Source organism: Cygnus atratus, chromosome 2 (assembly GCF_013377495.2).
Source record: "Cygnus atratus isolate AKBS03 ecotype Queensland, Australia chromosome 2, CAtr_DNAZoo_HiC_assembly, whole genome shotgun sequence".
In the NCBI taxonomy this organism is placed as follows: Eukaryota; Metazoa; Chordata; class Aves; order Anseriformes; family Anatidae; genus Cygnus; species Cygnus atratus.
Genome location: NC_066363.1, coordinates 133,072,104 through 133,087,446, shown reverse-complemented (window position 1 = coordinate 133,087,446; position 15,343 = coordinate 133,072,104). Strand labels below are relative to the sequence as shown.

The 15,343-nt window shown below is 38.3% G+C and overlaps 1 protein-coding gene across 1 annotated transcript in view; it reads left to right on the top strand.

The window, feature by feature from the left end:
• The first annotated feature begins 3,305 nt into the window (after positions 1–3,305).
• Positions 3,306–15,343, top strand: part of CNGB3 (cyclic nucleotide gated channel subunit beta 3) — an 86,554-nt gene continuing 74,516 nt past the window's right edge. Inside the window, exon 1 of the mRNA XM_050708780.1 lies at positions 3,306–3,456. Coding sequence (XP_050564737.1) covers positions 3,306–3,456 — 151 coding nt within the window. The remainder of the gene's footprint in view (positions 3,457–15,343) is intronic.

The window sequence follows — 15,343 nt, the reverse complement described above, 5'->3', positions numbered from 1 at the left end:
CATCATCAAGATGATTTTGAAACAAGAGTTCATTTTAACTGACTGGCCCCACAATAGACTCTGCTCTGAATTACGCTTCTGTTTCAGAGCTTCAGAATTTTAAATTTTAATTTTAATTACTTTTAGATTATCATATCTCCTCATTAACTTTTGAAGAGTTTTAACCGCATTAAACCGCATTAACTGTTTGAAGAGACATGGGACTACCAGAGAGGAGGAAAAAAAATAGACTTACCAATATAATAATAGGAAAAGTTATGAAATGAGATGAGACATTTATTTAATTTGTATTCTGCAATTGATCTCTGTACATAGACTCCGCTTCTTACCTTTCTGGATTTCCAGGATAAGTTTGTTAATACTCACATTGACCTTTTGCAAACAATACAGAGAGAAAAGGGAAAATGTTTAATCTTTCTAGTATCAATAGTAAATTTCAGTCGCTGCAAAGGTTATTAGCAGCCCACAAAATGTATATTAAAATGAAGGTTGTGAGTTTATACTGTTTATGTAAAGTATAATACAATTGCTATCTGTAAGCCTAATTTATAAAATGTGGTCCTATCTGAACTACTTCTCTTTTCTCAGATAAAGAATACCACTTTAATGAAATAGAAACTTTTCATATTAATTTGGAGTTCTTGTTTTCTTAAGCACTTTGCAAGTGGTAGGAAGAGAAGAAGGTAATGAAGACAAAGGAAGCTGAGGTTTGTCCCTGAGGTTTCAGCAGGTTGAGCCAGCTAAGGTGTCTTTGCCAAAACTGTGTCAAGAGATGCCTGATGGCCTGCACCATGTTGTTCTTGGCCTTTAGGAATGTCACAGGAGGCAAAGTTCACTATACACAACAGGGCTGTGTTCACCTTTTTGTGAAGTCAGTGTGTGGATATTTAGAGAAATGTTTTCTGTTATAAGGAAGTTTTGCTTAGAGAAGAACATTAACTTTTTTATTAATGACATCACACAAAATTCTACACTTCTGATTATGGTATTTTAGTATTTGTGATCTCAAATTAAATTAAGTGGCTTAACCACTGCACTTGATTTTTCTCTCCAAATGAAGGAGTAGGACATAATTATGTCTATGTGAGTGTCTTGGATAAGTATTTCCATACTCTAAAACAGCTGGATTTAAATTCATTCCTCTCCCTGAACTCCCTAGATAAACAACATTTGGCTTCCTAGCAACCTAGTTTGTCCTAGGTCATTCATATGTATTATTACAGTTCAGTTCTAAACCAGTTTGATCTGAAATTCTAAAAAGTGCTTGTGTAGCAGATGTACAATGACCTTTGCTGTGAAACTCTTGCACTAAGCAACACAAACAAGTGGAAAGAGATGCTTCAGGTACTGTACTCTCTGTTCAGTTCTTTCCTGTTTGTTACACTCAGTGAAAGGATGTTGCAGGTATAAATCAGAGGGGAAAAAAAAAATCCCTTGCCCTTTGTGTATAACATAAATGTAAGGAGGAACACAGAGAAGTGCAATGTTGAAGTGACCCCAGTGGAGGCTACCCAGGTGGTCAGTGAGGTGGTGAGTGTGGCACATGGAGTGAGGCTGAGAGTGCCAGATTTGTTCAGCTTTCAGAAGGCTAGGGGAGATCTAACTGGAGACTGAATTGCCTAATGGGGCAGGATGATGGGTGATAGGCACAGGTATTAGGAAGAAAACATCACAATGAAGGTAGACAGCCATGGGAACAGTTTACGCAGATGTGTAATCTTTACCCTTGAAGGTATTCAAAACTTGTTTGGACAAGGTCCTGAGCAGTGTGCACTGGGCTGTCTCTGATATCAGCTGGGGGTTGGTCAAGAGGACCTCCAGAAGCCCATTCATTATTCTACAGTTCCAGCATCTGCAGATGCTGCTGCTGCTGAAGCAGCTGTGTTTCAGCTATGCAGATGAAGGATGCTAGAGGATGCCTACTGCACAGAGCAGGTCCCACACCCACATCAGTAAAGTCAACTTGGGAATCTGCAAGTAACTTCAAGGGAAACAGGCCCTAGGCTTCAGTTCTATTTGCATTTATTCATCAGTGCAAGTTTAAAAATTCTGATGCTCGTGGAGAAATGCTTGAAGTTGTTTCTTAACAGTTCTGCTTCATTTAAAGTATATGCAAGAGCAAAGTAATCCAAATTCAAGTGACTTGAAACTATCATTTATCTCTCTCCACAATGAAATATTTTGTTTCATCTCAAAACCTAATTTAATAGCTTTGCTTTTCCATCCTGAATTTGCATCCATCTCCATACTTCATTTTTCCCTGTTATTTCTCTGGCACTTCAAAGAAGGAAAATAGAGCAAGCAGTGTAAACCAGACTAAGTTTTATTTCATTTCCTACTCTCTCTTACCAAAAACAAACAAACAAAAAAAAGGAACTACTACAGAATTTTATAATTTCCCTGGCTGCTACTACGCTATTGAGTTCTGTATGCAAAATGAGTTGATGGTAGCTCCAAGAAACAGACAAACACAGAAGTCTGTGTTTATTACATCCGATATTGAAATTTTTTCATTATTTGTTGTCATTGTTTTATACAGATATGCCTCAAACCTTAACCAAACCTGGAGTGTACTTTTGCAAGCCACACAAACTTTAGGATCTCAGTTTTAGGTAACATCTTTTGCATCTTTTTGAACACCGTCACTTCGCTAAGCTATAAAAAAGAAGAAATTAAACAATTTAAGTTTGGGAGTAAGAAACATCTACAAGTCAATGTGATTATCACCGCTGATTTTAGCAGGAGCAGAAGGTGGCACAGCTACACCAATGGTATTGCACTCCATTGGAAGGAACAACTTATTGATTGCAAATCACCAATCAGTTTCCAGAGTAATGTGTATATAGTGGTGCCCAAGCTTCACACTTATCACTCTGCACAGCAGAATGCCATGATGAAAAACGAAAGAAAATCTTCTTTCTCACTGTTTTTTGGACTAAAAGACGAGCATAGTAAGTCTGATAGAGTTTATACAATCAGATCAGGCAGTTTTCTGAGTGCGTTTAAACAGTGTAATTTAAAGTTGGCTTTTGTTTCAGACCAGCATTATTTTCTATGTGAAATTGTTAGCAAATAGGGTGTTTCTCCATGTGTAATGTGTTGTTTACATCAGTTAACTACATTTTAAAGTGGCACTTAATTTGTTTCTAGTTTGTTAAGTCATTTTTGTTTTAAATTTTGCAGTTCAAAATTTCACATTATTTCCTTAAGAATGACACTTTAAGAATATCTATGTAAATATTTTCTTATTGCAGCTAAATATCATAATTTTGGACAAATTATATGTAAACATCACAGATGTAGCTATGGGTATGGTTCTGACTAGGCAAGTAAATATTGCTGCCAAGGACAAGGGTGTAGCAGAAGCCAGATTAGATGGAGCTCTGGAACTCCAGGTGGACCAGTGTGCCATACAGATACAGATACAGCACAAAGAGAAGGACATCCAAGGCAGACGTATGTACCTGTCTGTGCATTGATGTTACCTGTACTCCAGTTTACCCAGCTGAATATACTAACTTGCTGAATTACACTGTTTCCCATAGCTTACCCAGTCTAGTTCTTCCACAGATATTTTGAAGACTTCTACACTGCACAGTTCCCAGACTTATTGGTGTGTCTGTAGCAAGACCATATACTACTGTGGTAGGAACTAGCACTATTCAGTTTTAAGGGTGAAAGTATTACTGCTGCTTCTAATCACCCAAGCCTGTTTCTGCACTGGGTGGAGCTCAGGAAGAAAATTAAACCTGGGCCAAACTGTAGTGATATCAAATACCACTTTAGTAACAACTGAATTGCTAACAAACTGGAGATAAAGAGATTTTTTTATTTTTTTTTTCAAATGAGGAAGTAGAGCACTTACAGAACTCACACAGTGCAAGAAATATGTCTAAAACCCTGGATGCTGAGGTACATGATTTAACTTCAAGACAACTGCTCTTCTCACATAGAAAACGGTAATGACCATCTTTCAAATACCAAATTACTGGAGAGACCAGGAGGATGCCACCTCCAGTATGATCAGAACAAATTTTTCCCTGATCTTACTTTCTCTTTTTCCAAGATGAGTGAGAAACTTCATACGCCTGTCTTCTTCCATCTTTTGGGTCTCATTATGCAGAGCTAAATAAATCACCTTTAAACATTTTGAACACTGGAAACTCAAGCTGCTAATAATTGCCTTAGGTAAGTACAATTTTCAGAATGTGGTGAATGTATTTACTCTATTGATTGTACTCTCTGAAGTAAAGTGCAGAAAGAGAGAGATCCTGCAGAGACTAAAGTAACTATATCTACTTCCCATGGGTGAAACTGCCATCATCTTTTCCATAGCGCTACTAACAGGCCTGATTACCCTCACAACTGAGCCAATTTTACACTGGAACAACTCCACCATCTTCAAAGAAGGTTGTCTTAATTTAAGTTTAATCTTAGGAGGAGAGAGGATGATTTTCTTTTAATTCACAGAAAATCATAAGAATCCTAAAGTAGGTCAATCCGATTCATAAGCTATTTGATCTTGTCTCTTTTAAATTAAAAAAAAAATAAAATCTTTTAACATTGAAGAAACAAAGTCAATACACATCATAATCATTTGACTTACACTGACTGAGAATATTTTTTGTGCCCTTTACTCTGATGTTACTAATTTTCTCCAATTTCCTGCTTTTTTAACTCTACTTCAAGGGAAATATAATTAACACTAAACAAAGCCTGTATTTTCCAGGTCTGTGCCATGTAGTATTTTTGAATGTTCAGCAGAAATTCTCTGAGTGTATAACTGCTATTACAGAAGTTTATCAAAGTGTAACTGCAAAACAACTGGAAAGGATTATTCAAAATATATTAAAACTAAATATGAACTGTGGTACTGGGATGTGCTTTGCATTAGGTGCACTTAGGACTTGCAGTGCTTCCTTTTTTGTTTACAAAATGTTGACACAATTTTGTAAGTAGAAAGAGTATGATTTTGAGATTTGAAGACAGAACTTGCTCCAAAACCTAAATTGTTACAAATGAATAGAATAGAATAGAATAGAATAGAATAGAATAGAGCAGAGCAGAGCAGAGCAGAGCAGAGCAGGAGTAGTTCAGTTGGAAGGGGCCTTCAAAGATCAGCTAGTCCAACTGTCTGACTTCTTCACAGCTAACCAAAAGTTAAAATGTTGTCCAAATGTCTCATGGACACTGAGCATCAACCACCTCTCTAAGAAGCCTGTTTCAATTTTTAATCATCCTCACAGTAAAGAATTTTTTCCTTATGTCCAGTCTGGACCTCCCCTGACACAGTTTTGTGTTGTTCCTTCGTGTTCTACCATCAGTTACCAGGGAGCAGAGAATGGCACCCCCCTCTCCACTTCCCTCCTCAGAAAGTTGCACAGAGCAATGAGGCCACTTCTCAGCTTTCTCTTCTCCAGACTAGACAACCCAAGTGTCCACAGCCTCTCCTCACAGGACATGCCTTCCAGCCTTTGTACCAGCTTTGTTGCCCTCCTCTGGATGCTTTCAAGGATCTCAACATCCTTTTTATATTGCAGAGCCCAGAACTGCACACAACATTCAAGGTGAGGCTGCACCTTAAAATATAGCTCTTCAGTATAGCTGGAGAATCACCTGGCTGAGTTGTGTTTAATGCATCCCAAAACGCATTTTGCCCTCTTGGCTGCCAGGACACATTCTTGACTCAATATACTTTGTATTGTATGAAACCCCTACAAAATTATTTCTAAATAAATATATTTAGTTATTTTTTCTTAAAAAAAAAAAAGTGGATATCCTTTGGTCATCCCACCTGCCTTCCAAGTTATTTCCTATGCAGAAATAGCAAAGCATAGTGCCCTCTGAGTGTGTCCCACAGCACCTCTTCCATGGGCAGTATATTGTTTCTCTTCCCTCCCAGATTTGTCTTTCATCCTGCCTCTCCTCTCTGACCAAGCATGAGCCACCATGCAGTTGGTTTATTCAATGCTATGGACAGACTGATTAGTATTCACAGACTTCTCAGCTGGCTGATTTCTCTTTGATCAGCTTAGGGCTAACATCTACCTACAGCATCAGCAGGAACACAGATTGGATCTCTATCTAGTTTGTGAGAGTTCTATACCTTTTGGGTTTTCACTGATTCAGCTAAACTGGCCAATACTAAAAGTTTATTAGGGTGCACTAAAGGAGGTAACATGACCTGATAAGATTCATTTTATTAAAATTTCAAGTTAAAAGCATTATAACTTTGTTATTGCAAGTAATGCTGTTCTGTTACACTTTGAGTCATATTTGCATTGAATAGTTTAAAGAATTACAAAATCATAGAAATCCTGAACAAGTATATCCTGTGAATTTCAATAAAAGTTTATCTTCTTCTGGAAGTACTTTCATCTTCTGGTTCTGTGAAAACTCTGCATGATGTTCCTAAAAGCTTAATGCCATGTTCTATGTACCTTTGACCTTAAAGTAAAGCAGAACAATGGAAATGTTATGTTTGCAGTACTGCTTATCTGACCTGAAAATGCCTTGGGATTTATTGTAAATTTGGAGGCTGCCGAGATCTGGAAGAAGCTTTTAGCAATTCAACAAATTACTGTCTTTGGACATGCCCTGTAAGGTAGAGATACACGATTTATGTTTATTCTTTTGCTCAGACTTGGATTCTTTCATGCTTACATTGGCAAACGCAAAACCATTTATATGTAGAGAACTTCTTTCCGAGAAATTAGCAAGGTTCACAGATGAAAGGACTAGAGCCTATGTGGGACTGAATGTAGAACCATTATTATTTAATTTCATAGTGAGTGAAGCCTTCAGAAAAAAAAATGTTACTGATCAGCACTAGAAAATAGAACAGTATACATGGGGAGAAAGGAGTACTGACAAAGAACTGTTACCCTCATAGAAAGTTACATCCTCCTTGTCTGACAGCATGTACTATGGCCAGCTGGCCCCTCTTTTCACATGGGAACTGTTTCCATTTCTCTGATAATCAAAACAGTTCTATAACTGAGGGTACTTAAAATTTTGGATCATAACTTAAGGAGATTAACACATTTGAAAAAATACTGAAGTATTCCTGAAAGATTTTTTGCCATCCAGTTCTGATATTTTTATTAAATAGTTCAACCATTCCGTGAAAATTTAAAATTTTGTTGTTCTTGTTGTTTTTATTGTAGCAGGAACTTTTAGTCTTAAGAAAAAAAGTGTAAAATCTTCAGCTACCTTACAGTAGCCAGTAGATCAGTGGTAAAGATGCAAGAGGTCCATGTGGATATACAATTTAAGTTTCTGCATAACATAGTTTGGAGTTTCCCCCAAATCTCATTGACCAAAAAAAAAAAAAAAAAAGAGATGAGTGATCATGAATGATTATGTTTGCAACTGTCTGTCTTCCTTCTGTTGCTCTTTCTGCTTTTATACAGGTTATAGATGAAGATACAAACTTAATATGCAGAACTACAAACTGCCTTTTGGAAAATCCAAATAAAAAATCAGTCTCCCCTGCTCTTCTCCTGATGAAAAAATTCATACTTCACTTAAAGACTGCTTCTTGTCAAACTTGGTATATGTTTTTCCAGGAAAAGTTCGGTTTTGTTGAAGCAATATGTTCTGATAGAAATGAAAAAAAAAAGTCTTTCCACTGGAAAATTCCTCACAAGCTCTAATTCCCTTCCTTGGGGTCACAACAACAGGGTGAAGGAGAGGGATGAGATGGTTTTATTTTTCTTTATTTTTTTTTTAATTTTTGCTGTCTTCTGTTTCAGAATATTTTAATTTCACTAACTTCAAATTGGTGTGCTGCTATTCTATGAGCATTACTTTGGGCCCCTTCAGCTGCTGCCCCAGAGGTATTCTGCCCATCTAACAGCCAGTTAAAACTGAAGTTTCCACTCCTCCAGCATTAAAAACTCAGCTCTTGAAGCCGATCTGAGCAGCAGCAGAAAATAATTGCCATTGCAAAAGTTTCAAAGCACTCACAAAACTCGGTTGTTCTGTGTGTTCTTCAGCGCCACCTTCTGCCACTCAATGTCTTTATGACTGTGTGCAGAACTGCACAAACTGTAGGTTTTGTCTCTCCAAATTGGTGGCATAATTATAAGAGATCTGCAAAATACTTGTTTAAAATTCTTATTTTATCATTTTTTCCCATTCAAAAAATAATAATACTGAGAAACCGAACAGAGATATATCACCATCCAAGTTCAAGCAGAAAGACAAGAAAATCAGCATACAATCAGCAGCATTTTATCAGTTTGCCTAGCTTGGAGATATAAAACACTGCAAATATAGTACCTAATGATATATACAGGATATGTAATAAAATGCTATGCATAAGCTTATTTATGTGGCAGTGGCCTTAACAATAAATAAAATGGACTTGACAAGGACAGACTTAATGATGTGGCGCTTTCATTTTAACTCATATTCTGTCTCAGGACAGTGGGTAAGAATTCATCCATTCTTAAATGGGTTCTTCTAGTAAGAAGAACTCCTATTAACCTCTTGTGAACCTTTTATAAACTGAGGAGTATTGAAAATGTTCTAAACCAGTAAATGGTGAAAATATGAAATAAATGTTGCAGAAACACAAATCCACTGGGATTTATTCTTTGAAATGTTTCACCTTGCATGGATTTGAAGACAAGGACTTTCTTTCCCTTCATAACAGGTATAATTTGAGTGATTGATTGCATGGTTGAAAATTGAATTTAGTATTTTTGAAATATGGTTTGTTTAAGAACCCAATATATTTGAGCCTTCTTTTCTTTATGCCTCAGTAACTGTTCCACTAGCTTGCTTCCACAGATACAGCAATTTTTGCCTCTGCTTTTTGTCAGTTTCTCTAGAAAACTATGTATCTTCTTTAATGATTTTCTTCTCAAGATCTCTTTCAAGTAATTTAAAACTTCTCTTTCAAATAAACAAACCCATATGAAGAAATCCTACGAAAATTCTTATCATGAGGGATTGCAAGAATTATGTTCCTATCCAAATACAAATTCTCATCACATACACAGTACAGTCCATGATTCACAAAACCTATGGTATTATTGCAAAGCATTAAAAACATATACACACAGGCATAATAATAAATCAGTAAAAACAGTGTGAGAGAACAGAACAGTGTGAGAGAACAGAAATCACTTCATACAAGGAAGGGACTCCAGAGTTTATGGCTTCATAGAATGAAGCAGAATCCACAGAGAAATAAAATTCTTTAGTTCTTTAGTTCTTTAATTTGTTTTTATTCCCAGGAAGACACTTAGTGAACAATTAAACAAACCCCAAAACAGGAGGGCAACCCTTGCACTACTGCTCTCAACCACAGCAGAACTGGAGAGACAATCTTTAAACTTAAAAAGTATTCCAGAATTAAGATGCCACTCTGAATAGATGAGATAGAGGAGTTTCATAGAAAAAAAGCTTAGAATCATAGAATGCTTTGGGTTGGAAGGGACCTTAAAGACAATCTTATGCCCCGTGCCATGGGCAGGGACACCTCCCACTAGATCAGGTTGCTCAAAGCCCCATACAACCTGGCCTTGAACACTTCCAGGGATGGGGCATCCACAGCTTTTCTGGGCAACCTGTTCCAGCGACTCACCACCCTCATAGTAAAGAACCTTTCCCCGTCCCCCTGTGTAGTGGTTTTACCCAGCAGGGCAGCCAAGCTCCACCACAACTGCTCTCTCACTCCCCATCCCCAAAGAGAAAGGGGAAGAAAATATGATGAGAAGGGCTCAAGGGTTGAGATAAGGACAGGGAGATCACTCAACGATTATTGTGGGCAAAACAGACTCACCACAGGGAGATTAATTAAATTTATTACCTATTATTAACAAGATAGAGAAGTGAGAAACTAAACAAAACAAAACAAAAACAAACACACACACACAAAAAAAAAACCTTCCCCCCACCCACCCTCTTCCAACTTCTTCCCCTGAGCAGTGCAGGGAACAGGGAATGGGGGCTGCGGTCAGTCCCTTACGCTTCATCTCCACCACTCCTTCACAGTCACTCTCTGCCCCTGCTCCACGTGGGGTCCCTCCCACGGGATGCCATCCTTCCCAAACTGAGCCTGCGGGGGCTTCCCACAGGCAACAGCTCTTCAAGAACTGCTCCAACATGGCTCCATACCACGGGGTCCATCCCCCAGCAGCAAACTGCTCCAGCACGAGTCCCCCACGGGCGGCAGCTCCCCCCAGACCCCCTGCTCCTGCATGGGCTCCTCTCCACGGGCTGCAGCTCTGGCCTGGGGCCTGCTCCTGCAGGGGCTCTCCATGGGCCGCAGCCTCCTCCAGGCCACATCCACCTGCTCCACCGGGGGCTCTTCCACGGGCTGCAGTGTGGAGATCTGCTCCGTGTGGGACCCATGGGCTGCAGGGGGACAGCCTGCTCCACCAGGGGCCTCTCCACAGGCTGCAGGGGAACTTCTGCTCTGGCATCTGGAGCACCTCCTGCCCTCCTGTTGCACTGACCTTGGGGTCTGCAGAGCTGGTTCTCACTCCTCGCTCTTCCAGCTGCTGTAGCACAGCAATTTTTTTTCCTTTCTTAAATCTGCCCTCACAGATGCACAAACAACCTCACTTACTGGCTTGGCTCTGGCCAGCAGCAGGACCCTTGGAGCCAGCTGAAACTGGCCCTTATCTAACATGGGACAGCTTCTGGATTCTTCTCACAGAGGTGACCCCTGTGACCCCCTGCTACCATAACCTTGCCTCATAAACCCAATACACCCTGCACTTCTTGGGAGAGGACATCCTTTTGGGTGGATGGGGGGAAGGTGTTTTTAGTTTACTTTTAGATTCTAGTGATGGGCATTAATTATATTGATCTCCTTATGCTGAGTCTGTTTGCCAGTGGCAGTAAATGGTGGGTGATCTCCCAGTCCTTATCTCAACTCTTGAGCCCTTTGCATCATATTTTCTCCCACTTTTCCTTTGAGGAGGGAGACTAAGAGTGCTTGTGGTGGAGTTCAGCTGCTTAGCAGTGTAAACCCACCATGGTATCCATGTGTAATCATCATGTGCTACATAGAAGAGTGTCCTTTTACAAAATGTAAATATCTCAATGTTATCACCTTCAAAATTCAGTGCAGAATGCTCACATCTTGGATGTTTTATTCTATGCATCCAAATAGCCTCTTCACTCTTCCAGACTCAGCAATCTCATTTTCAATAGCTTATTTAATTGCTACTTCTCTTTCCATTTTAATCATTCATGCCATGTTCAACCCATGCATGGAACATAACCTATTCTCTTCAGCTAGGTCTCTGTTAAAATTTCATTTCAAATGAGAAAATGCCATTAAATTTTCCACGTATGCAAATATTTCTTGAATTTATGAAAAAATCATACTTTCTTTGTGCCTTTTATATGAACTCTTCATAGTAGAGACCATAATTAGTTTATCTATTCAGATTTGTGCAGTGAATTTCTGAAGTTGAATAAATATTTGTACTTCTACTAGCATCCTTAATATACAATGAATCTAAACAGATTAACTGAACTCTCTATTTTATCACTGTGTAGATTTTGTGTATTTTTAAAATTCATTTATATATTTGGCACTTTGATGTCGGGAAGCATGGGTCTCTTAACAGACTTGGTGACTTTTGAATATCCAGTCAAAATAGAAAATAGGTGGCATAACTATGCAGGGGTATAATAGGGAATCTTTTTAGTTCAAGTTACAGAATACTGCATTTTGGAAGAGCTATGGAAGCAAAATAGGTAGTCATTTATCAGTAATCAGGACAGCCTAGTGTAGCCAGCTACCCTGCCTATACTAGTCTGTCATGACTACTGCAGCTGAGGAAGTGGTAAGGTTGTATGTCAGCTACCAAAAGGAATGAGGGGAGATCATCTCCCGGCAATAATCTTAACCTTTCCTTCCTTCTGTCCATAATGCAGGAGCAGCAAACTCAGCCGATAAGCGCGCTCTCATCCCAGTTCTCAGCCTGCCACAACAAGGAGTAGATCCTATTCTTTGAGGGAGTAAAATTCAATTTTAACACTTCTAACAAACCTTGAGACAATTTTTTCTAATGTCTGCCCCTCGTCCATATGACATATATCTAGTAGCTGTGTCTGGTACCTGGAGTACATCAGTTCATTAGCTTAATCTAGCATCCAAAACCAGCAACTACTATAGTTTTCCTTTCTCCATTAATAGCCCATCTTTTCCTAAAGCTTAGTAGATGGGGTGAAAGGGTAAATAAATAAATAAATAAATGAACTCACTTCCTTATTCTTTGAACTACTTTTACAGAGGTAAACAAAAAGAAATACCCAACACCAGCCATGGTCTTCCCATGTAAAGAAAGGAGAAGGTATATAAAGATGGTTCATAAACTGCAAATTATGCAAAAAGCAGGGCTTTGTGATTCAGCCTGGAACAGAGAAAGGCTGTGCATCTTCTGAGATGGAAAGCAAATACAGAAGGACATTTTCATTCGTGGATACTACTGCAATATCACCCCTACTGTGTTATGGCTTATTATAGAGCTGACATGCACCACTGAACAAAATTTGCGTATGTTAGAGAAGGACTCTAGACATTTACATTCTTGTAGCTTTGCTATAAGGTCTTTAAGAGATGCTGCCAAGTAATTTCATGTACAGGAACTCAACTGAATTGCCCAATTCAAAATTCTGTTGTCCTGATTCCTTCTGTAATGTTGTGAAAAGAAAGGCAGAGATGAGCCCAAATTCCTTTCAGGCCTATTTCTCCCCCTCGGGATAGTTCAGAAGAATCTCAGTCTCTGTATTCAGTTCCCCAGTGAGACAACAATAGTGCTTTAAGACATAGGAAAGAAATGAAAATAAACACGTTACAACATGGGCAGGTACTCACATATTATGATAACAGGGTCTCACAAATTCTGATGAGAAACAAACACAGAGATAAAAATAAACGCAACTTTATGGAGACTGTTGTAAAAACATCTCCTTCCCAATACATGTTGTTTACATGGAATATAAAGTTTTCCGTTCTCTTTCATTACTATATGCTACTTCATTACTAAAAAAAATCCATATACTAGTGGTCTTTTCTTTGTGAGGGACCATCTGTTAAGGGCATTGTGATTTTCTGCTGAGAAAACTAGCACGTAGCCAAAATATGGAGTAAAATGATTTGAAATGAAAACATATGCATATATATACACTTCCCATATGACCTGAGAACTCATTCTTAGAGTAACCCCTCCATTTTCCACACTATGACAGCAACATTACAATTCAAAACATATTTTTCATTATACACTATCCACTGATCAACATTTGTAGTACAGCAGAAAAGAATACCTATAAGTTCCATAAAATTACATTAGCATGGAGAGTCCTGAAGGATATCTCCTATTAAAAAAAAAAAAAAAAAGTGATTTGCAGTCCTGAAACCTGCATATTTCAAATATACATATATCACCATGTAAAAACATCTCCCTAGGACACTTCTGTCATTGTATATTGCAGCACAATTTCTTCAATTTCTTTATTTGAAGATTTTTTTCTGACTATTAAATCAAATTGGAGGAAACTTTATTGGGTTCCAGAAGTAAAATGAACCATATCATGTCAGAGTTTTTAAACACAGCAGACCCACAAGTGCTTACTGTCAAGGGAAGCCTTTTCCAAGCTGTCATTTTCAAATCCACCGGATAGGTGTGTGATGAAGACTAAACCAAGATAAAAAGGAGAGCCAATAAAGTACACAGCAGGATTAAGAAACAATTAAAACAAAATGAAGAGTTGGCAAGAAAGTGACTGATGATTTGGAACCTGATATTTATGAAAGGTTAAAGCATAGTAAGTTGCTGAGGTTATTGTATTTTTCTAGCAGTGACATCTGGTTCCTTGGCAGATTCTGTAGACAGTAAGTACCTCAAAGTCATTTTTAGCTTTGCATTTGTTTAGGCTACTGAATCTGAGGGGATTGAATAAACTCTTCTGTATAGTTCTTCCTACAAGACGTTTATCTAGTATTGTGGCGCTACATAGTACAGCAAATTCAGCATACTCCTATCCCAAAAATAAGTGCTTAAAGAAATGTACATATTAAAATGTTTGTTTACCCAGTACATTCTATATTTCTTTTAGAAATAGTGATACACAATTTTCAGTCTGTGTTAAAAGGAACTGTATAGACATGACAGTATCATACCAAATAGGCTGTTCGTCCTGTGCATCCAGGATCATACCTGCACACTCAGAAAACACTTGTTACTGTTTTTATCTGTTTGGGCCCTTCAGAACCAATACAGATGAGAATGTATGAAAAAGATTTCACTCTGTCCGGCTGACAGTGTTGTAATTTTCTGACAATTTCCTCATCACTTGTGCCTGAGGACATCACTAAAGTAGTACTCAGAGCAGAGTTTCATTATTTCATTATTTTCATATATGAATAATCATATTCATTATGAGAAATGTCAGGACAAATCAGTAACTTAACTACAGGCTACTCACATTTTCAGAAACACCTTAAGATGTGAGAGTGGTAGCTGAAAGTTTGACTAATCACAGAATCATAAAATGGCTCAGATTGGAAGGGACCTTAAACCTCCCATAGGCAGGGATGCCACCCACTAGATCAGGTTGGCCCCACCCAGCCTGGCCTACTCCTAATGTTTAAGATGGATTTTGATTAATTTCCACAAAAGACTGTAATAATGTCTACCATCTGTAATAGGGAAGGAAGCCAGACCAAACAACAGAATAGCCCCCTTCCAATACAATGTTATCTGCTAGTAAAATAAAATAAATTAACACATGAACTTTTTTAATGCTATCTAGCAAGAGACTCTGAATCTCTAGTGCTTTGGTTACCAGTTTACCAGACCAGGATTACATTTGCAAAGTGTATTTATGTGTCTTAGTGACTAGTCAATAGTCATTTAATATTTACTGACTTTAAAGAGGGTTAAGCAATTAAACCCCTTTGTTCTTATAGCACTTGGTTCTTACCAAAGAATACAGCACTTCTAATTTAGTGGTATGAAAAGGGAGCATGAATTTTACAAAATCCAATCCCTTATCAGGGCTTTGTTATTACCTTCAAAACCACTCAATGGGTGTACTGGTAGATAGCAGGACTCTTCAACTTGTGTCCCATTAACTACTTTTTGTCAATAAGCTGAAAAAATTATCTGGTGAAACACTGTCATCCCTTGCTTGTTCTAAACAAAGTTCTCCTCCAAACATCTATTTGAAGAGCCCTGGTCATGATTTGCTTTGTACCTCAGTGGTCCAAGAAGCTACACTGACCCTTGGAAGTTGCCACTGCCCTCACTAGCAGAACACTTATTGAAGAGCCAAAAAAAGAATCGCCCTCAGCTTGCATTGGCTGCAC